This window comes from Alexandromys fortis, unplaced genomic scaffold (assembly GCF_014885135.2).
Source record: "Alexandromys fortis isolate MF-2015 unplaced genomic scaffold, M_Fortis_MF-2015_v1.1 scaffold_62, whole genome shotgun sequence".
Lineage (NCBI taxonomy): Eukaryota > Metazoa > Chordata > Mammalia > Rodentia > Cricetidae > Alexandromys > Alexandromys fortis.
The window spans coordinates 2,613,271-2,635,385 of NW_026067942.1; the positions used below are offsets into that span (position 1 = coordinate 2,613,271).

The 22,115-nt window shown below is 42.3% G+C and overlaps 1 protein-coding gene across 6 annotated transcripts in view; it reads left to right on the plus strand.

Moving 5' to 3' along the window:
* The window catches only part of Gpatch2 (G-patch domain containing 2), a 165,520-nt gene that overhangs the window by 93,170 nt on the left and 50,235 nt on the right, over positions 1-22,115 (plus strand). For all 6 annotated transcript variants that reach the window (XM_050148160.1, XM_050148159.1, XM_050148156.1 and 3 more), the window contains exons 6-8: positions 2,271-2,338; positions 15,736-15,775; positions 21,600-21,670. In XM_050148160.1, the coding sequence (XP_050004117.1) occupies positions 2,271-2,338; positions 15,736-15,775; positions 21,600-21,670 (179 nt within the window). The remainder of the gene's footprint in view (positions 1-2,270; positions 2,339-15,735; positions 15,776-21,599; positions 21,671-22,115) is intronic.

Below are 22,115 nucleotides of genomic sequence, written 5' to 3' on the forward strand. Positions count from 1 at the left end.
CAGTCCTACTTTCCATGAAGAAATTCTTTATTGCAGATTTCATGCTCAGATTTGGGGTAAGGGTTCTACTTGTAGCTACATTGAACTCTGAAGTATGATACTCAGAAAAGAACAGCAGGAATACTTTAAGTGAATGGTTGTCAACCTGTGGGTCAAAGGGGGTCACATAACAGATATCCTGTATATCAGATATTTACATTATGATTCATAATGAACAAAATTACAGCTATGAAGTTGTAATGAAATAATTTTATGGTTGGGTGTCACTACAGCACAGTGAACTATATTAAGGGTCGCAGCATTAGGAAGGACCTGGAGAAAAATCATTTGTGTTTCTCCAAGGCCATGACCATGTAAAAATACATGTAAAGTTATTTAAATATCTACATTTGAGTCTTCAGATCTTCTGTGAATTATCTGCTGCAGTCAAAGTGAGCTTGTAGTTTTTAAGATGTGTCCAATTCCTGAAAAATATCCAGTCAGATTATTTCTGACTGGATTGAAAGCTTACATTTGTATTGTGGTATAAACTCGTTAGAAGTTCTGTTTTATTATATTTTCCTGTATTGTTTTTATCAGGCAATTTGTCACATGGATTTACGTGAAATTTCTTCATTTATTAAATTTCAGATTATGTATTTCAAGCTGGAGCAAGACTTAAACATTTTTCCCGTAAATGTAGCTTCAGGTAAACAAGCAATTTTAGCCCCGAAATAGCTCCTGCTCTGTCAACATGCTTCTTATTTTTTTCTGTGAGATAAAAAGTTCAGTTTTCTGATATTTGTACCAAGATAAAGTCAGTAAACAAGATTAATATAGTGTGGAAAAGGTTGTCAGCAGCCCTGGCAAAGGAAATAAGTTGCCTGTACATAGAACATACAGTAAACTGAATAAAAGTGTCAGGTCCGCCATGAGATAATATGATCATGGACGTCTAACAAACCATGACACAGGCCCAGGCAGCTTTTCTCACAGCTCCAGTGTAGATAATGGATTACTGTGTTCCAGGGATACCTGCTAGAATAACATGAAACTGTACTCCAAGATGAATGTAGGATGTGGCCCTGGAGCAGAGCCAAGTGTTACCTGTGTGCTACGCTGGACATATCACTGTCACCCCCTGCACGCTGGCTCTGTTTGGGTTTCTAGGGATGTCAGAGGGAATGCTGGCATCCTTGGTACTCAAGGGATACAAGAAGTGGATGCTGGCATCTTTGGTAATCAAGGGATACAAGAAGTGGATGCTGGCATCTTTGGTACTCAAGGGATACAAGAAGTGGGTGCTGGCATCTTTGGTAATCAAGGGATACAAGAAGAAAGTTGCCTGAACGTTTCTCTTTTCTATTTATTTATTTATTTATTTATTTATTTATTTATTTATTTATTTATGTTTTGTTTTTAGGCCATGCTTTTTTTTTTTTATTCTGTTGTGGTTTAAATGGCTTTGTGTAAGTAAACAGGCATGTCTTTCATTAGAAAGAAACCCACAGCCCTTTGCTGTAACTTCAAACCTTGTCATTGGTGATGGCTGATTCATCCTTTCATGGCTGCCTTTTGCTCTATTTAAGAACTTTCAGTATAACAGGAATGCTGTGATGTTCATAACAAACTTGAGCAGTCAACACTGTAGATGAAATACTTGGTGTTTTACTTGTAGAGTTTCTAATTTTATGTAGACATAGAGGAACAAATATTGTTCCTTTTGCTAAAATTACATTTCGCTCAATATAAATACTCTGATAATTCCTTCCTTTGTGGAAAATATATTTAAAAAGGACGATCCATTGCTCCTTTGACAGAAGTACTAATATCACTTGAATTTGCACATCATAATGCAACCTGCTGTGTTGAGAAATTTACCACAATCCGGGTTGAACTTCTTTCCACACAGGGTTCGCAGTCACTGCTGTCCTTAAGCATGGTGTTTCCATTATGGGAAAGATGCTCTGACGCGTCTTAGCAATCTAGTAGGGTAACTCTGTGAGACCAAAAGGATCTTCTTTGGAAAGATTTATTTCATCTATGGAGGCTAAAGAGCGCTTTGGATCCTCTGGATGAGCATTTCAGTTGGGTGCTAGGCACCAAGCTTGGGTGGCAACTGTCCTCCATCCCTTGTAGGACTTTTGTTCCTTGCTTTTTTGTCTTGGATTTGAAAATTAATCTTTTTTCTTCCATTTAGAAAGATATCTTCAGATCGCTACAGTTGTGCACTGTCTCTAGCAAGCCAATTGTGACTTGTTTTTGTCGTTTGTTTTAAAATATCTTTTCAGACGTCTGCTCCAGGCCCCGTCAGTAACAAGAGGATGGTTCACTTTTCCCCGGATGCCCATCACCATGAGTGAGTGCTCATGTTTCTGTAGCTTGCTTGGGTTGTTCCATATGTTTCTCTTAAAAAACTGGATAGCTATTTCTGAGTGACAGCAATTTAATTTGTGCCTACTTTAAAAGCATAATAAGGCACACGGATGGTAACAGTATTAGAACAACTTACATGGAGCCCATGAAAGACATGGAAGGACTTGTAAATCCATTCGTCATTTTGATACAGTTGAAATTCATGTCTTCTTCACTGAAATTCAGGCCCTATCTAAAAATGTTTAAATCTTCTTGACATCGATCTTACCGAGCCTATACCCCAGCCCTTCTGTGATACCAGCGTGAATGCCGAATGACCTATCTTCACGATGTTTCTCTACTCCCAGATTCTGCCTGACTAGCATTTGCTTATCACAGTAAAGAACTATATTGAAGCATAGATAGATAGATAGATAGATAGATAGATAGATAGATAGATAGATCCTTTAGCAACAAAAGAAATGACCTACTAGATAATTCTAGATAGCTGAACAGTTTATGTGATCTTAGTAAATTACAGGTAGGATTTTCTTGTGGTAACCTTAGTTATAAATAGTCTTATTGGAAAAGCCTGTGTTATATATGGTAGTTTGATGTCATGTGTCTCCTTCACCATCTGCAGTTGTTGAAATTGAGACCTATGAGACATGAAAAGGCATGAGTTATTTATCAAATTGGTTTTTCCTAGGAGAGTCTTACTAAGATCTGTTGATATTGGCTTTCTTTTTAAAAAATAAAAAAATCAAGAAACCAATTGCAAAGTAAATAGAAAGCAAACTGTTGTTCAGGCACAGCAAAATGTTTTCAGAATCTCCCTTTTCCTTGCTTGTGTGATGACGTTTTGAAAACAAGCAGACATAACACCCTCAGGTAGCAGTCAACTGTTGGGTTGAGTTTTTGCATTCATTTTGTTTTGTTGAGCTACAGAAGCATAGGTAAGCAGATGTAGAAATACTGCAGGTAGCAGTCTGCATTAGATGAAGAGTGTGAACGGCGCAGGCCATACTTCCTTATTGCTGCAGCACTCCTAACCGGGCAGACATCAGACAGAGCTGCTGAATGCCTGAAGTACTGGTTTAAACTAGGGCACATTGGCCTGGCTGTGGGACATGCCAGTGTGCCCATCCCGGCACATGGAAGAGGGAGACAGAAGGATCAGGAGTTCGGGTTGTTTGCCTATTTAATACGTTTGGGGCTAGCCTCGGCTTGATGAGACCCTGTCTCAAAAAACTGTAACCAGTAGATAAATAAATAGGAAAGAACAGGATAATGCCATCTGTAGTGTTGCTTCTAACTTCCCAGGCTTACTCTTAGTGTCCCCCTGTCTCCTCCACACCAGATCTGCAAGGTTCTCAGTCCATTAGGACGCTCCAGGGTGGTTATGTTCCTATTCCTATGTGAAGATGCCACTACTTCACCATGTAGGACTCAAGTCTCTCCAATTTCACTCCCAGTACCTATGTGTTTATTCTTTCCCATTGCCTACACCATTGCCCTCTTTATTATCCTTTATGTCAGTGTAGAGTTCCAGTGGCCCCTTCATTCACTGGCTTTCCACAGTTTCAGGGCATAGTACTGACTTGTGTGACTCGGGTTCAGATCTGGCCATCGTACTTCCTGCCAGTGTGGACACCCTAATAGTCAAGGACAAATGCCCCACACTTACTCAGCTGTTACCTTCTTTCCACTTCTGCCCATAAAACCTTCAGATCACTTCTGCTTCTATTCTCTGAGTGTCTCCCTGCACTGTCCTGTGACCCTGGGATTTGCTCCTGCGTTCTCTCTTACCCCTACCTGTCAAGACTCTGAAAAAACACTTATCAGTCTGTGCTAGGTACAAACTTAAACCAACATGGTTTGTGTTTGTTTTATTTTTGTTTTTTTTTTTCAGATTTATTTTTCCTGTTTTGTTTTCTCACATAAAGTGAAAGAAGAGACTTTGAAAAGCTTAAAGATACTGACTAGGGCAGAGTGCTTCTGTTTCTCCCTGTTGTCTGTGCTCAGTCCTTGTAGGCTGCTGCAGCAAAGCACCACAAAGGGCATGGCTGGGGCTGGGAGAGAAGGCACTTCTGACTGTATTCCTGATCTCCTCACAGGACACCAGCAGTCTCTACTGGTTCCTCCCTAACCCCATCTTCAGTGGGGTTCCCCTGTGCTGCTCTTTTTCTGAATTCTTCCTTTGTAAAGCACCAAGGCAGTAAATAAGACATTTCATAGTGTCACACTGTACCCTGGCCCTGCCTCATTGACCTCATTTTAACTGGTCTCTGTAGAGAGCGTGTATCCAAATGAGGTCCTCTTTTGGCTTACATATTAGGACTCCATACTGTCCTTTGCAGGGACATAATTCTGCCAGTAATATTGCCATCAATGTCATTTTCTCTTCTGTCCTTATGTTTACTATGTCCTGGTTTGGCTGCTTCTGGTCCCCATCTCCTCTGCTCTAAAGAGGCAGTGCCAGAAGCTCCCCTTTTCCACCCTCCAGAAGGAAGCATCTTGTGCTGTGCACATTCACTCCCCTCCCCTTCCTGCCCATTGCCCAGGATCAGAGTACTTGGTTGTCAAGAAGATTAGGAAAGAGGATATGAAGTGACGTTCCAGACAGGTACAGGTGGGCACCTCTAACATCAAGCCTGAGAAGGGGATACTGGCCAGTAGTTGCTGATAGTGTGCCAGCCTGGCTCATTGTCTCTGCAGCATCCCCATGCTCTATCCTCTCCAAATGCACAGTGTGTAGACTACCCCAGTTTCCCCCAGATCCTTCAGATCTCATGGAGTTGCTACTTCCTCTCCCTCAGACTCTCATCCAGGACCTCTGGCAATACTAGTGGTTAAGTAGATGTGGTCTTGAATCCTCTTGGTAAAGTGGCTTATGCCTTTGTTCATGGGCAGCTGCACACATGTACAGTACAGTATAGAGTTGTGGAGAAGGCAGGCCATCTCAATAGAAGATGAGGATTTCCAATTAGGAGTGTCATGCTTACTGCCCAGCATGCACAGGCATTTTGACCAGCATTCCTCAGAGAGGACGCTGCCTTTGTCGGAGCAGCTGTTAAGACTGTAGTAGCATGTGGCATCCCAGACTGCTGACAGTTAGAGCCACACATCTCTCTGTAGGGCAGTCGGGAGTTCATCAGTTCATCCTAGTCTACTGGTGGCCATATACTTGATTGCTTGGACTCTCTTCCAACACTCAGTTGGTTTCTCTTGCTTTCCATTCCACACTAACAGTGCTGCTTCCATGCTGGCCCCATGTCCTTCCGTGGTTTGTCCCTGAAGCATGCCAGCTTGTGGCAGGGCAGCTGACCTCCAGGAGGCAGGTATGAGTCTCCAATAGTTTTTGGCCACAGAGTCTCAGTCTTCTTGTGGGAGTTGTTCTACTGAGTGGTTTTAACCGCCCCCTCCCCCTCCACACCGCCACACAACAACCTTGGCTGTATTGGAGTGTGGACTGCGAACTAGAGCCCCCCACCAGGTGCCTCTTTCCAAACTGACTTTCAGGGCTTCTGTTCTTAAGCAGGATAGTTGTATCTTCTCTTTTTCATGATGTTTGATAATTAAAACAAAACAGAACGTCATCCAACTAGAAGTTATCTCTTGTCAGAGTTATTTGAATTAGTTGTCATGAGACATCCCTTCCTGATGCTTAGACGGGAATCTAGGAAATACACAAATTAATCGTTGCTGTGATTTACTTTAAACTTTAAGAACCTTAGGGAAACAGAAGGCCGTCATTAACCTCATGAATATCTTCAAACGCTGTCGTAATTTTTTAAGCCGGGCCTGGTTGAACGTGACTGTAGCCTCTATACTCAGAAAGGCTAGGCAGGAGGATTATAAATTCAAGAATGACCTGGAGTACATAGTGAGACTTGGTCATTTTTTAAGTGTTTTGTTTTGTTGTTTTCAACATTATCTCTAAAATCTCCAAAGATATCCTATAGAAAAATACTTCAACAGTTGCGCTTGTGCTGTTGAGGAGATGGTCCAATGGGAAAGGGCTTGCCACACAGATGTGAGGACCTCCACAAATCTGTGCACACGCCATTGTAAACATGAGCGTGTACATCTGCACACCACTCACACTAACAGATGGAAATAAGTAGTTCTACTTGTCAGATGTCAGAGTTAAAATAGAGATGAACAAATGGAGCGAGTGACTGTGCAGACTCAGAAGTATGAAAGGGTTGCAGTTTCAAATGGGTGTTGCTGGAGGACCACAGCCCCCAGTCCCCTATCTCTGTGCTGGACTCTGTAGAAATAGCTAGGAAGGCACGGGAGTCTTGCGGCTGGAGAAGGGAAAGGTGGTTTGAGGGTTAGGGGGACAGTAGCAGTAGGGAGCTCCATATAGAAAGCCTGGGCTCACCAGAGGCAGTGGGATCTGATCAGTACAGGTGGAGATGGGGGTGGGCTGCAGCTCGGAGATCAGTCAGTCTCTTAAAGAAGCTATGGCATGCCACCAGTTGTGCTAAACTCTATATTTGTTTCTAGAGTTCCTTTTTAAAGCCCTCTCAGGTTTTCTCAGGCATTAGTTAACCATGAAGAGCGAAGGGCTGTGGCCCGCTGCCCGGCTAGCTTAACCCCGGAAATAACCACATGGAAATTGTATTAATTGATTACTGCCTGGCCCATTATATCTAGCCTCTTCTTGGCTAATTCTTACATCTTGAGTCAACCCATTTCTAATAATCTGTGTAGAACCATGAGGCCGTGGCTTACCGGGAAAGATTCAGCATGTCTGACTCTGGTGACTTCATGGTGGCTCTCCCTGCCTGCACTCTTCCAGAATTCTGTTCTGTCTACTCTGACCACCTAAGGGCTGCCCTATCAAAAGGCCAAGGCAGCTTTTTTATTTAACCAATGAATTCAACACAAATACAGAAGGACCTCCTACACCAGCTGGGGGTGGGCTGCACCAGGAGCACTTAGGTCCCATGCATGACATCCTAGTGTACTGCAGTGTTTTTGCTCTTTTGCTCTTTTGGCTCTTTTGCTTTTTTTTATGGGGGAGGTGGGGCACTACCCAGCTTCCAAATAAATTACACATGGAGACTTATTCTTACTTACTAATGCCAGGCCTTATCTTGGCTTGCTTCTTTCCTAACTTAAATTATCCTGAGTACCTTTTGCCTCTGGGCTTTTTCTTTCTCTTACTTCTGTATATCTTATTTTCTAGCCTTGGCTGCTGGGTGCTGGCCCCTGACATCCTCCTCTCCTTGTCCTCTCATTGCTTGCTTCTTCTCCTCTTCTGGAGTTCTTCTGTTTATAGTCCATGTCTACCAGCCCTGCCTTTCTTTGCTCTGTTCTCGCTATTGGCCATTCAGCTCTTTATTAGACCATCTGGTGTTTTAGACAGGCAAAGAATCACAGCTTCACAGAGCTAAAGAAATGCATCACAAACAAAAGTCACACATCTTTAAATAACATTCCCCAACACCCTAGGTTTATCCTATTACTTCAATAGCTAAATAAATAAATACTATAAAATAACATTCAAGATAATTTCCATTATAAAAGCAAAATTCAGATTGTTATTTGCTGGTTTCAGTATCGCTACACACCTCTTACAGCATAGACACCTGTAAACATGTGTGCTGCACACCAGAAAGTCTCAGTAACATACTTACAAAACATGATCAGCTTAATAAAATGACATTGTGTTTTCTTCTGCTCATTGGGGGAAAAAAACTTACCTAGTAATTATTCCTGGGAAAACTAGTATCATATTGAAAGCCTAGTCATTAATAGATGATTGTTCCTTTTTAGCAGGAAGTATTTAGCAAAAATAAGTCAAGTCTTCATTAATATAAGACACACAGAGAATGTGCCAGGATTCTTAATCCAGCTAACAAAGTGAAGTTAGTTCTAACTTCTGATTAAAAAGAAAGTTTGAGGAGACTAGAGACATGGCTCAGTATTTAAAGAGCGCATACTGTTCTTCCAGAAGACCCGAGTTCAGTTCCAGCATCTGCATCAGGAGGCTCTCCACCACCTGAACCTTAGCACAAGGAGATCCAGTGCCCATGACTTCTGTTGGTGCCTACATTCACATGGCACACACTCATGAAAAATACTAAAACTAATAATACCAATAATCTTAAAAATATGTTTTGAAACCTGATCATCAATGTTATCATTTTGTTGCCTTTCTAAATACGTAATAGTAAAATGTGAAAATTACGATGGCTCTCTCTCAGCAATATGAGTTAGATCCAGTCATGGTGGCACACCCCTCCACTGCCAGCATGCAGGAAGCTGAAGCAAGATTGACTGCCAGAGATCACAAAACTAGTCTGCCCTGCATCTTGCTAAGCCAGCTATGGTAACATAACACAATCCTGTCTTGAAAACCAAAAGAGGTTCCAGGTTTTTATATACTCTCTAACTTTGCTCAAGTACTTGCAAGATACTTAATTTTAAAGGAATATTTATGATTTATTAATTGATTTTAATTGATAGTCACATTCTGTTTTTGTTTTATTTTGATACAAAATATATCTACTTCCCAGGTATATAGAATTAACTTTTTAAAAATGTACAGAGATAACTCATTATAATTCTAATGAATTCCTTCATAAAACAAATATTCACTCATTTTATCTTTTGTGTAAATATCAGGCATGCTTTAAGCAAGATTTGCCTGATTAAAGGCTATGTTCATTGAGAATGCCTTTTCACTTTTAAATTTATCATTTACTGCATTGTATGGAAAGGGGCTTTACCTGTAGGTAAAGGTTCAGATAATATGTGGGATCTGTTCCTTCTCTTATTTCCCGTGATGGGCATGCTGTGAGTCAGGCTGAAGGAAATGAGGCAGCCTCCTTCTGGAAGGGGTTACAGAGTGCTGTGCAGAGTGGCCATCTCCACTAGACAGCCCCTCAAAGTCATGTTGAGCAGTTTGCATCTTAACAGGCTTTCCTTTTCAGATGTGTCGTTTTAATGTCTTTGCTCTCTGAGTTATCAAAGCAGATGTTCTTTCTCCATTTTATTGGTGGTTTGACTTTTTCAAAGCCACACACTATAACTCTGCTTGACCAAAAATCAATTAGGAAACAATATCTTAGGCATCTCTGATGAGATGTGCAAGCCCTGAGGGAATTCTGGAGGGAGCTCCAGTTGTATCAGCTCTTGTATGGATGTTGAGGGATCCAGAGCTTACAGAATGAAGTCACATGTGTTACCGTAGCCCACAGTGTCCTGCAGGGAGGGCACTAATACTGATTTCATAGGTCTTTTGCTCGGCAAATTTGAATTTATGTTTAACTCCTGAGAAATATCTTTATTTTTCCTTTTTTATATTATTATTTTTAGTGTGTGTTGATTATATGTGGCCCACAAGTGGAGATTAGAGGACAATTTTGTGGAATAATTCCTCTTCTTCCACCCCTATGTTGGTTCCAGAGGTTGAACTTAGGAAACCAAGCTTTCATACCAAGAACTTGACTTGCTGAGCCATCTGCTACCCCCAGTGTTATTTTTCTTGATAAGGAACCTAGACTCCAAATATATAACGTTTGCCAGAAGCTACCTGAGTGGTTAACCTGTCCCTAAACTTCTGTTTTTCCTTTTATCAAGCATATCAAGCTAAACATTTGAATTTTCATTATTTTAATAAAGCAAATAAAGCTTTGAAAAAGCCTCATATATAATTTTTGAATTGACATCATAGAAAACTTTAATAGAGGGATATCTTAGTAGAGAAAAACATGACACTATAGTGGATCAAGCTCTGTCTGCCATCTCAAGTCATGCTTTTGGGCGCACTTTCCAGAATACCTAGGAGGGCTGCCCTCCGCAGATACACAGCAGAAAACAAGATGGAGGACATTACCTATCAGTATTGGACAATAGACAGTGGTCAGTGGGTAGGTACATACATGTGCAATTACATGGTAGTACATGTACATTGCTATATACTGAGCTCAGGGTTCTAATTCTTAAAATTTAACTGAATATCTGTCAACCGAGAACAGCTGATAAATCTCTGAAGTACATCATTGGGGTGGGGGGAGTGCATTTCGAGCGAATAAAATGGCTGTTGTGCGTCCGGTAATCTGGAAGGATTCTGTGATAAATGAAGGACGTGAAGGCAGACTGTCATGTGGAAGACTGGGGAAGGTACAAGCCAAGCCTGGAACACAGTTAAGGAGTCTGTCTTGATGAGTAGTGAAAAGTCACCTGAACATTTAGTTTCCTCTGTTCTGTTTGTTCATTTGGTATGATTGAGCTCTCTCTCTCTCTCTCTCTCTCTCTCTCTCTCTCTCTCTCTCTCTCTCTCTGTTTTCATAGGGACAGGTTAGCCCTGACATTTGAGGTAGTTGCAAAGGCTAAGTTCTTGGCCATGTGGCTTCTTGATGCTGGACCAAATTGCTTTAATAAATTGTGATACAACTAGACTTGAACTCATGACTCTCCTGCCTTAGTCTCCTGAAAGCTGGGATTATAAGTGTGTGACTGTTCAATAAAGGAATCAAATAAGCAATATTTCTTTAAATGTAAATAGATCTAGCTAATGGCTACTGTATTGAACATCAGTGTATGTGTGTGTGTTTATAGTCTCTCTCTAAAAAAAAAAAAAAAAAAAAAAAAGGTGCTTCTGTGTCCAAAAGGACAAAACTTATTTCTAACAATCTGTATGAAAAGTACAGTTTATTGTGCTTTTCTCCAGTACATTTTACTGGAATCCTCAGTCAAAAATCTTGATGCCGGCCTTGTCCTTTTGCCCAGGAGTGATGTTAGTTGATGTCTATGAAATCCAATACATTGCTGCTACCTGCTATGCAGCTCTGTGCTTAGGGAAGGGGATTGTGGAAGCATGAGAAGGAATTTATGCAGCGCTCAGCATCTACAGAGACCTGAAACGCAATCCCTTCCACTCTGTAGTTACAAGACTGCTCTGCTTGAATGATGGCTGTAGCTCAGGAGGAGGTGCAGACTTCTGCTTCCAACAGAGCCTACTGGGCAAGGCAGGCTCTGTTTCTAAATGTGCCTTACCTGTACCTGTATCCCACAGGGAGAACTAAGCTTAGAGCTCACATCCCGCTCTTCTGCCTTGAGCAGACTGACGGACTGTGCCTCATTCTCTCTCTAGTCTACTTCTTTTCCTGTTAGACTTCTGTGAGCCTGCTCTGAAATCCTGACTCAAGTGCAAATCCGTGTCCATAAACATCACAGCAGCTGCATTCTGGTTCAGGCACTGGCCTTCATTTAAGCTTCACTCACAGTTGAAGGACACTACTACCATTTTATTTCTTATTTGGTGTGTGTGTGCTCATACACACCAGACATTGACAGAGCAGTCTCTGTCTACCATGTCTCCTGAGACAGGGTCACTCATTGAACCTGAAGCTTTCTTATTTGGTTAGTTTGGATGGCCATCAAGTCCAAGAGATACCCTCCATTCTGAGCCCCCTCAGTGATGAACTGGAAGCTAGTGTTGCCTGCTCAGCTCCTTGTGTAGGTTCTGGGGCTCAAACTCAGGTCGTCATGCTTGCACAGCATGCACTTACAGCCAAGTCATCTCCCCAGCTCCTGCCTTTTTTTTTTTTTGATACAATGTCATTAAAATTGTATCCTCATTATTATCCTAGGCTCTGTGAGCACAAAAAGGGGTGAAACAACCCAGAAACACAATCCCAGCTCCTTCTTCATCAAAACGCATGATACTAAACTGGGGGCAATAAAGCAAAAGTTGAGTAAGAATGCAGGGCCCAGTGTTACTCCTTTGGGTGTCAGCCTTGGCATGCTGGCAGCACTGGAGATTGGGTAAGGTTGTGATGAGAACTGCTCAGCCAGACCTGTGTTTTGCCCTAGGTCAGGCTCCCAGCAATGAGTGTTCCTTAGATGGTGCAGTTTATTGGCTACTGCTTCTGATAGCTGATTCTACATTTCTCATGGCTGCCATTGTGTAGTAATGAGGAGGAACTGGCCGCGTTCCCCCACCTGAGAGGAGTGTGGGCCCATTGTTCTGTCCCACCCAGCTAGCTTACACACGAAATAATTACACAGAAACTGTATTCATTTAAACACTGCTTGGCCCATTAGTTCTATCCTCTTTTTGGCTAACTCTCACATCTTGATTCAACCCATTTCTAATAATCTGTATGTCACCACAAGCTCGTGGCTTACGGGGAAAGATTCAGCATGTCTGACCTGGCAGCTTCATGGCGGGTGGCTCTCTGCTTGCCTCCTTCCTCCCAGCATCCAGTTCTCTTTCCCCCTCCCACCCCCCCACCCCCACCTATCTAAGTTTTGCCCTATCAAAAGGCCAAGGCAGTTTCTTTATTCAACCAATGAAATCAACACAAATATAGAAGGACCTCCTACACCACCATTGCCGTGATTGTTGCCCTTACTTCTGTCCCTCTCTCAAGGAACTCCAGTTTCCATTACCAGGGTAAGTAAATACCTTGGTGTCTGAACCTGATTTTTGGAAAGGAGATAGATGTGAGCAAAAGCACTGAAGGTGCAGAAGAGGAAGCATCTAAATCTGCCAGGTTGAGGGAAACAGACTGCCCAAAGGGAACAGCCTGCTGTTGACTCTCATTTCTGCAGCAGTGGACAGGGAGGCCACCCTTTCCCTACCACACCAATGCTCCGTAAAGCTTCTTCCTTGCTACCTACCCCTCTTTACTTGCCCTTGTTCACAGGAGGCTTGGACCCTTGAGTCATACCCTTGGCTTCAGTTTTGTTTCTGTTAGTAGCCACAGGTATGGTGGCTGGAAGAACATGGCTTCAGAACCACAATACTGTCTTTTGAACTCCAACTGTTAATCACTTATGAAATCTTTGGCAAATCGCTTCACCTCTCTGAGCTTGTTTCTTTGTTTGCAAAGCGTCTACCTCTGAGAGTTTGGGGATTAATTGCTATCTAGCTTGTGGGGTGCTCCTGAGACCTGCACTTGGCAGAGGGTCACTCTCCACCTGACCAGTGGGCTTCACTGGCATGCTGCTCTAATACAAAAGCACTTTCTTGGTTGCTCTGGAGCAACACCACCCAAAGCTCCTGGGCTCTGGAACTTTGCTTTCTGCCAGCTCTCTCATTCCTCGGTCACAGGCTTTGTTCATTAGGGCTCATACCTCCCTTTATTCCTGTTTCTCACAGTTTGGTTTGTTAGAGGAAATAAACCTTTTTTTTGTCCACAGTTGACTCTAGCACCTGTGCTTTAATCAGTCCTTTCCTCTTTCCTGGGGGTTCTCCATTTACTCTTTCAGTTTCAACGTTTCCTCCAGCTGCACGGTTTATTCCCGGCTCCTCTCTTCCTTCCCTTGCAGAGGCCTGTTTACTTCTTCACATTCTCCTCCTTCACACTAACCTGCGCAGTATAATCTTGGTCTCTCCCACCCCACCCCAGTAACTTCTCTGAAAGTCCCCAGTGACCCTTCCAGACCCTGCCAAATTGTATTTCTTTGTACTCTACGTCCCAGGGTAGTTTCACTGGCCAAACCACCTCTTACAGTGTTTGCCTCATGGAAAACTTATTTTTAAATCTTCTCACCCAAATCCTATGAAGGTAAAAACTATAATAATGGTGAGAGAATAGGGTGTAGTAGAAGCTTCAGTTCCAGACCCAGTTTCCACATCTAGAAGGCAGCAACTAATTAGCAGATAAGAAGGGTGTAAGTTCAGCAAGCACCACAGAAACCTCCCAAACTCCTTTGAAAAGCTGAACACTTACAGTAAGGCGGGCTTTGGACACCTCCCATCGCTGGGTGATAGAGATATGACCCTTGCGTGAAAGGAGGCTGAGGGGAATAAAGAAGGACAGCAGGAACAAATCAAGGACACCACTAGAAGTGGGAGAAATAGAAGCAGCTCAATGACAGGAAGTGGACACTTTGTAATAGTGATAGAATATACGACACTTACCTATCAGACTAAAATAGAGCATCAGGAGCCAGTGAAGAATAAATTTGTGATTCTAGGAAGTCAGTCATTAACATATAAAATCACTTATTTACCATCACTCTGTTATATTCTTACAAAATCTCGCATGTTTTTGAGAAGGAAAAGAGCAAAGGCTTTGTTATTCCTCACGGGGCTTTGGAGTTGAGAGATGGCACAAATAACTGTTTTTAACCCTTTTATGGAATGATTAACTAGGGTGTGCGTTTGATCTTTAAATACTTTGCTTTAAAACAGTCCACAGCAGGTAGGAAATCTTGGTCAAGCTGTCAGTGGAACTGTCATTGCAAGTTTGCTTCCAGCTGGTAGCTAATCCAGACTCTGCACACAGATACCAGTGAAGTGGCCATTATCATGGCAGTGTGGGCTCTGCCCTGCCAGGGTACATCACCAGCCATGACCTAGAGAAATGCTTAAAGGAAATGGAGACAAGCCCTGCTTCTGTGGAGTCTGGTCACTCCCAGCCAGCTGCCCCAGAAGTCAGAGAATGCTTGCAATCTTTGCGAGCCCCCACGGATGTAGCAGTCAATGCAAGTTTTCCTTGCCCTTCTGCAGCATGGTGTACTGACAGCACATTTTGGCAAGGGAATCCAGATCTCATGTCCTTATCTGGAACTAAGGTTTTCATGAGGATTGGCTGTACATGTCACGTCCCTGAAGCAGTTATAGTACATAAAGATGCTGTTGTTCCTAAAACTAAATGGCACTTAGAGTCTCTAGTTTTCCCCATAATTATATTTTCAGTGTCTTCCTCTATTTCCTAGTCTTAGATGTTTTAACAGTCTTTCTGCGGTGTGCTACTGGAGCACTGGTCATGCAGCTAGTACGAACTCCCATCCACCAGTGTGGCGAGACTAGATGGGGTCTAGCGCCAAAAGGGTCGGGCTTGGCAGTAGAGTAATGGAGGCTTTGGCTGTGCAGTCACTTGTGTTTTTCCTGTCGTGGAACTTGTTCAGACCCAAAATCCTGACTGCTGTAGCTGTTAAAGTGTGGGCCATGGGTAGTCTAGGATTCATATCTGGAATTTTTTGTTTCGGTCCTTAGTACAGCGCTGCAGAATAGGATATTCTTGTATTTTCAACTCCTTTTAAATAACTCCAATAATCAAAAGGTCATAATTTGGCATAATGATGCTATAATTAAGTTGTGGCAAATGATAGCATTTGTAGATTTTATAACCAGAATTGATTTGTAAAATGAACACAGTCCCAGCAGTTTATGTTAACATAATTAAATGGAAATGTAATTCTAACTCCGTTTGCTTATTAAATTGAAAATTACTGGGTTATGAGCACTCTTACATTGCTGTCAAAATTGGTGTAAGTCTAGAATTACATGAAATATCCATTAAAATAAAGCATATTTAAGGTTCTGTAGCTAGTGTGAACAAATTCCTCACAGCATATGCTGACTGTTGATGGGCAAGCAAGTGCTTCTAGGGAGGGGCCGGCTAACAGCTCTTCTTCTCTCCACAGCCACTGGTTTAGCCCTGGGGCTAGGACAGAACATGGCCAGGTAAGGAACAGTTTCCTGCAGTCTGTGTCCATCGCCCTCGGGTAGGGGGTCAGCAGAGAGAGAGCAGCTTATTATACGAGGAGCTAATTGTGCTGGGGCTTCCTTCTGACCTCAGTGGGCACCTAAAAGTCCTCCCACTGCCACTGTCCTCAGTCACACAGGTGACCTCTGTGGAACTGGTCACATGTAAGGCTTTACTACTAAATATTGCATGTGGTGGCATGTGTCCATATGTAGTCCAGTGCTTGGAAGATGAAGGAAGCATCCTCATCCACGTAGTGCTAGAGGCTCTGGTCAGCATGAGCACAAAATTCCAAGCAAATTAAAACTGCATAAGGTCAGGCAGTACAAGCTGCCTTACTAAGTTGAGGAGGAGTCAGTGGTTCTTCTGATATTTGATGTATTTCTAGGTGGTGTTTTTAGCTATCTTTTTGACATGCATGGTAGCACAGTGAGTAGCTGAACTGGCAGGAACTGGGCATTCAGTTTGATCGTCTTTACAGATGAAGAACTCTTCTGCCTTGCTCTTGACTGTATCAGTTGTCTCTTTAAAATGTGCTAAGATTATTCAGAAGTTAGATTGTGATAAATCCTAAGGTTTACAGTTTAGTGTTTGATTCCTTGCGCGGGCTTTTGCTCTTCTGAATGATAAGAGTTCTGTTTCAGGCAATCCATAAGGAAAGCCCTGTCTGAAGGCTCACGGGAGGCTGAGGAGCTGTGACTGGGAGAGAACCACATGCCTGGCATGTGAGAGGCCCTGGACTCATTTCAGTACCGGGAGAAAGAGTGAATTTGTCACTTATACCTTCTAAAGAGGAAAATTACCAATTCTTTTTCACTTTTTAGTTTTCATAATCCTTTTGACTAATTTTTTGTTTGACCTTTTACCTAAACTTTGGTGTGCATTTCACATTTTTGTCTTGACAAGATTAGTTATTAATTAGTAAGTGTAGGTGATGTTTTCATTTGTGGTAGTTCAGATCTGTAAGTAGACTCAAACACTAAAAAAAAAAAAAAAAAAACCACAGTGTTCTTAGAGGAATTGCAGAGTTCATTTCTTCCAGCTACTGGTCCCAAAAGCTTCATCAGCCAGTCAGTCAGTTTGTTGTAGCACGATTAAGAAAAACTGACAGAAATTGGGGTTCAACCTGAAGGTCAGAAAAGCAAAACAGCCAGCCACTGGCTCTTACCTCTACCTCAGTCTGAACTGGAGATCCTGCCTCCAGGAATCTCAGAATGAGACTGTGTGTGAGAGCTGTCTCCTCCCATGTTATATTCCTCTCTAGGGCTAAAGGAATGCACCATACTGCTCCATTTCTATGGCAAACTAGTGTGGCTACTGGGATTGAAGGTGTGTGTCACCACTGCCTGGTCTGTAAGGCTGACCAATGTGGCTGTTTTACTCTGTGATCTTCAGGCAAGCTTTATTTATTAAAATACAAATGAAATATCACTATAATTTATAACCTTGCTTTTTTTGTTGTTTTTTTGTAATGTGCAAGCACGATGCGCGCGTTTGTGTGTGTATGTGTGCACGCATTGGTTTCTGTTTCTCTATCAGAGTAAGCTCTGACCAGTGGCACTATAATTCCTACCTGAGGAAGGCTTTTCTTGACAGGCATGTGTTTTCTTTACTAGCCTATCACAGCCCTCTTGAGCTTAACAGTGGTAGACACTATTCCCGAGGTCCATAGGAGTGCAAATCATTGTATTCAAAAGGACACACACACTAGAACAACTGTTCACATTATGAGAGCCATACAGGACAGAGTCATCTGAATGAGGTGGTGCACCTCGGAGCCTTGATTTACCACTTAGTTATGTGTGCAGGTGGCTGCCGGAGCATGGAAAGCATTGATGTGGGTGCTAAGATGATTTTCAGCCCGCGAATGAACACACAGTCAGGGTGAGGATCAGTTAGCATGGCATCACAGCGCATAGTTATTTCTCAGTTCAACGTAAGCTGACTTACCTATAGCACAAAGAACAGTTAGCAAATCCTAGATCCAAGTAATACAATGTAAAACCATGAAGAATTATAAAATTCTCTGCTGAATGTCGAATGAGAGACTTGCTTTGTGGTCGCCTTCTCTCCTATTCCAGTGTAGCAACATAAACTAATGATAGTATTGACCCAGCCTCATTTCAAATCCTCACCTCACTACTTTGCCCACCTTCCCACTCCTTTCTGTTCCTTATTGCTCTGTCTCATTTCCATTTGTGTGTTCTGTGCCATGCTCCTGCCTCTGTCACACTCAGGATGTAGCTTCCCTGTCCTCTGTTCTCTGTCAGATACTTGCTACCTTTACAAGAAGAGTTAGAAAAAGGCAGCCTTGTTTTTACACTCCGACGCAGATGGTCTGACAGAGGCAATGACTCTTGGTAGTTGTGTGGGTAAGGAGAGGTCCAAGGACACTCAGTTGAAAGAAAAAGGAGACATCTGTGTGTGTGTTTGTGATTGTCCGTTAATGTCTATAGATGTATATCTATGCCTGATTTTCTGTCTATTTGTGTGCCTATCTGTATGTGCTTTGTGTGTATGTGTATCTGTTAATGTGTATGTGTGTGTCTATGTGTTTGTCTGCTTCTGTGTCTGTGTTTATGCACATGTGTCTATTTGTGTTCTTACACCTATGTGTGTCTGCACTAATGTGTCTCTGTGGGGCTGTGTGTGTATGCCAGTGTGTGTGTGTGTGTATACGCATGAGTTTAGATTCTAAGGTGTTGCCTCCTTGAACATCTTATGGCTTGACATTTTGCAAGTGTTTTAGTTTACAGGTGCCTTAATGAGTCATTGGTCAGGGTTTAAGTAGTACTCCATTCGCTCTTAATGTTGAGGACACTGAAAGGACGAGTCTTAGGAGACTATTTCAGGCATTCCTAAAGGGGTGTGCCAGCAGAGATACTTCTGACAAGACACACTTAATCAGCATCCACAGAAGAGAAGAACATGCAACTTCCTTTTGATCTGGGTTCTGTTTTGTTTGCATCGAAGCCATGAGCTATGAGTAACCCTCTATTGTCTTCCTGGTTGATGCCATCAGCTCTAAGCTTGTGTGCCATGGTTTTACATGTTGCACTTGGTGCTGTGACTGCCCTCTTCTGGGCCATTTTCTAGTGGTGAAAAATCAGGGAGCTGTACCTCAGTTTGGCCTAAGTCCCCGAATCTGAAATCCTGAAGGTAAGGAGCACTTCACACTGTATCCAGAAGCTCTGTTCTTAACCAAGATGACATTGTTGAGTCATTACCCTAGAGTGACCTTCCCTGTGACATTGATAGAAATCCCACAGAACAGGGAAGAGGCTAGTAGAACTGGAGAGTGTCTCTGGGCAGGTGAGTGGCCCTTGCAGCTGCAGCTGCTCTTACTGTGGGTTTTCGGTCTGCTGCCTTTTTTCAGCCTCCAGACACAAGCAGTGTGTTTCTGCTCCAGGCCTTCTTCTAAGTGGTCTCCAAACATTTAGTTTCATGTATAACTTATGCATAACATAGCTCATGGTCATTTTTATCTGAACTTCATTTCAAATGTTTGTTGACCTTGATTTGTGGTGTGTGTGTGTGTGTGTGTGTGTGTGTGTGTGTGTCTGCCTGTCTGTCTTTCGGTGGTGGTCAGGGGGTTGGTAAACTGAGGTAGTTTCATGTTGAAGTCTTTGTGTGTATAAAGTGCATTATTGCAATAATTGTCTTTTTTATACACTACCATTAAAAGCATGAATTCTGGGATATTCAGAAGTGGTAGAACACGGAGTACAGAGTCAGTATCATCTCCTTTGTCCTCATCCTTCTGGTGGGCTGAAAACCTCCCAGACCAGATTGGTACAGCCGGTCGTCATAGTTGTAATTTAAAATCTAAGCTGTCGAACTTTGTTGTAATGTAGTTTATAGGTGTTTGAACTGCTTTAACACCAGCCCCAGGGAAACAGTTCTAGTAACTTTTATCTTAAAATGAGAAGTTAATTAACTACCATGAATCTAAGAGAAAGGAGGAGATTTTGTCATCTCACCTTGAGCTATCTGTGTCGCAAATGTTCGTTTATATGAAGGCACTAGACTTAGAAATGCCAAAGCAATTAATTTTTTTATTTTCAGAACCAATTTAGCGTTCGTGGTACGAAGTGTTTCTAAATTGAAACACTTTCAGATTAATGGACTTAAGATAAATGGTCACTATTTTCTATAAGTAGCAATAATGAGCTATGGCTTTAGCTACATATCATATACCAAATCTCATGTCCTATTTCATTGCCTCATTTATTCGTTCATTCGTTCATTCATTCAACAAATATTTATTGAGCACTAAAAATGTTCCAGAACAGTACTAAGCCCTGGAGATGCTGATAAATTGAAAAACTGAAGCAAAGAGCCACTGTGAGCAAGGGCACGGTCCATATCCCCTGTAAAATGTTCTGTATGGCTGGGATATATAGAAGTAAAGAGATGAGACTATGGGCAGGAAGGAGCACAGCAAGTTATTAATGTAGAGGTGTAATCAAATTATGAAGGGCCATGATGGCCCAATGCAAGATTTTGAATTTTATTTCAAGCATAATAAAATTAGATTCATTTAAGAAAACTCGTATTGACTACAGCTCAAAGTGGATTGGATCAGAGCAAGATTGCAGGCAGGCGACCATTTAGGAGACTAACAAGTGAGAAAAACCATCGTCTGGACTAGGAGGGTGGTGGTCTGAGTGGAAATAAGTTGATACTTAAGAGGAATTTGTGTGGCTACAACATCCCTGGACACTGGGTCTTAACCAAAGTCTGGGCCATCTACAAGGTGGCCAGATTAGCATTCAGTCCTCAGTGGAACTGTTCAGAACAGTTAACAGTTATCCTTCAGAAGTTACTGGTACTCTCCGCCATACACAGGACAGCCAGACAGCCAGGCTCCTTGACTGTCACCATCACAACTGCTGTTCGCAGGCCATGTTCTCAGCACTTGCCGTGTCAGTCTCTCAGTGCTGCCTAAGCATTTCCCCGGTCCATCTCTAACACCGCAGCCTGGCAGTTAATTGCCACCAATATCTGTGTTATGGGTGGAGGCTAGACCATAGAACAGTAAAGGACCCTGCCTGAGGTCGCCATGGCTCTGTCATTGAAACAAAGAAGCTCAAGGGTGGAGCACAAGTCTGTCCCATGTTAGTGCTTGTAAGCTGCTTTCTCTGCTTGGGCCGATTTTTGATAAGGTGTGCATTGGTGAGATTAGCCTTGCATATACGTAATCATGTCTACAAGTAAATTAAGCTATGCTTTCAGTGAACACGGTGAAGAGAATTGGCTGGGGTTTTTTTTCTCATCTACTTTATTTCTAGTTAATTTAGAGTAAAGCAGCGATGAAGAGATATGGATGGCTAGACATTGGAGGAAGTACATGCATATATATCTCCAAGGCAGTCATGTTTTAGAGAACACTTTCCTATGCGTACATAAGAAACAGTATCAGCTTTTTCATATCGGCCTCAAAACTATCACAGCTGAACCTGACAGTTACAACCTGTTAGACAGCAGAGGGTGTTGTTACCACAGCATATCACAACCAAACCTGACTGTTAGACAGCAGAGGGTGTTGTCACTCAGTAGTAGGGAACACACTTGAGCTCTAGTCTTGGCATTCCGGGCCATGTGCTACCTGTCACTGCAGTTGTCAAGACAGATTGCCCCCTGGCTGGCATTTTTGCACCAGTAACAGTGGCATCATTAGCAAAGAAAGTCATGCAACCAGGCATACCAGTGTCCCTTTGATTACAAAGTGTTTTCCTTATTACAAACTAATATAACGGAAATATTTTTGTTTCTACAACTTTGTCTTGACACTTTATATAGCATCAGCTTCTGAGAGATAACCGAGCGGAAAGGGGACACAAGAAAAACTGCTCCGTGAAAACAGCCAGCAGGTAAGCATTCAAGACTCTCCATTCTCACGGGCTCTGTGCCCTTCAGTACATCCATGAAGCCTGGTGAATTGTGGATTGTTTATCAGAACCCATTTCAAGCCTTCCAGTGATGAAGATGAAGATGCCATTTTGGTTATATTATTTTATAAAGATGCCATATTCTTTTATAAAGATGTCATGTGGGTATATTCCTTTAAAGCTGGTAAAATGCAAGGTAATAGTTTTTTTTTTCTAAAAGTGCTTTTTTTAACCTTTTCATCTTAAGTTACATAAGTGATCTGTTTGTCTTCTTTTCTAATGCGGAGGGTTTTCTGCAGTTCGCTTTCTACAGTGTGTTTTCAAATGTGCTTCAGGTGTTTATGAAGATTTCATTTTCACTTAGACACCAGTGGCTTTCTTTCTTGCCTAAATATTGATCAGAATGACTGCCAGATCTACTCAGGGC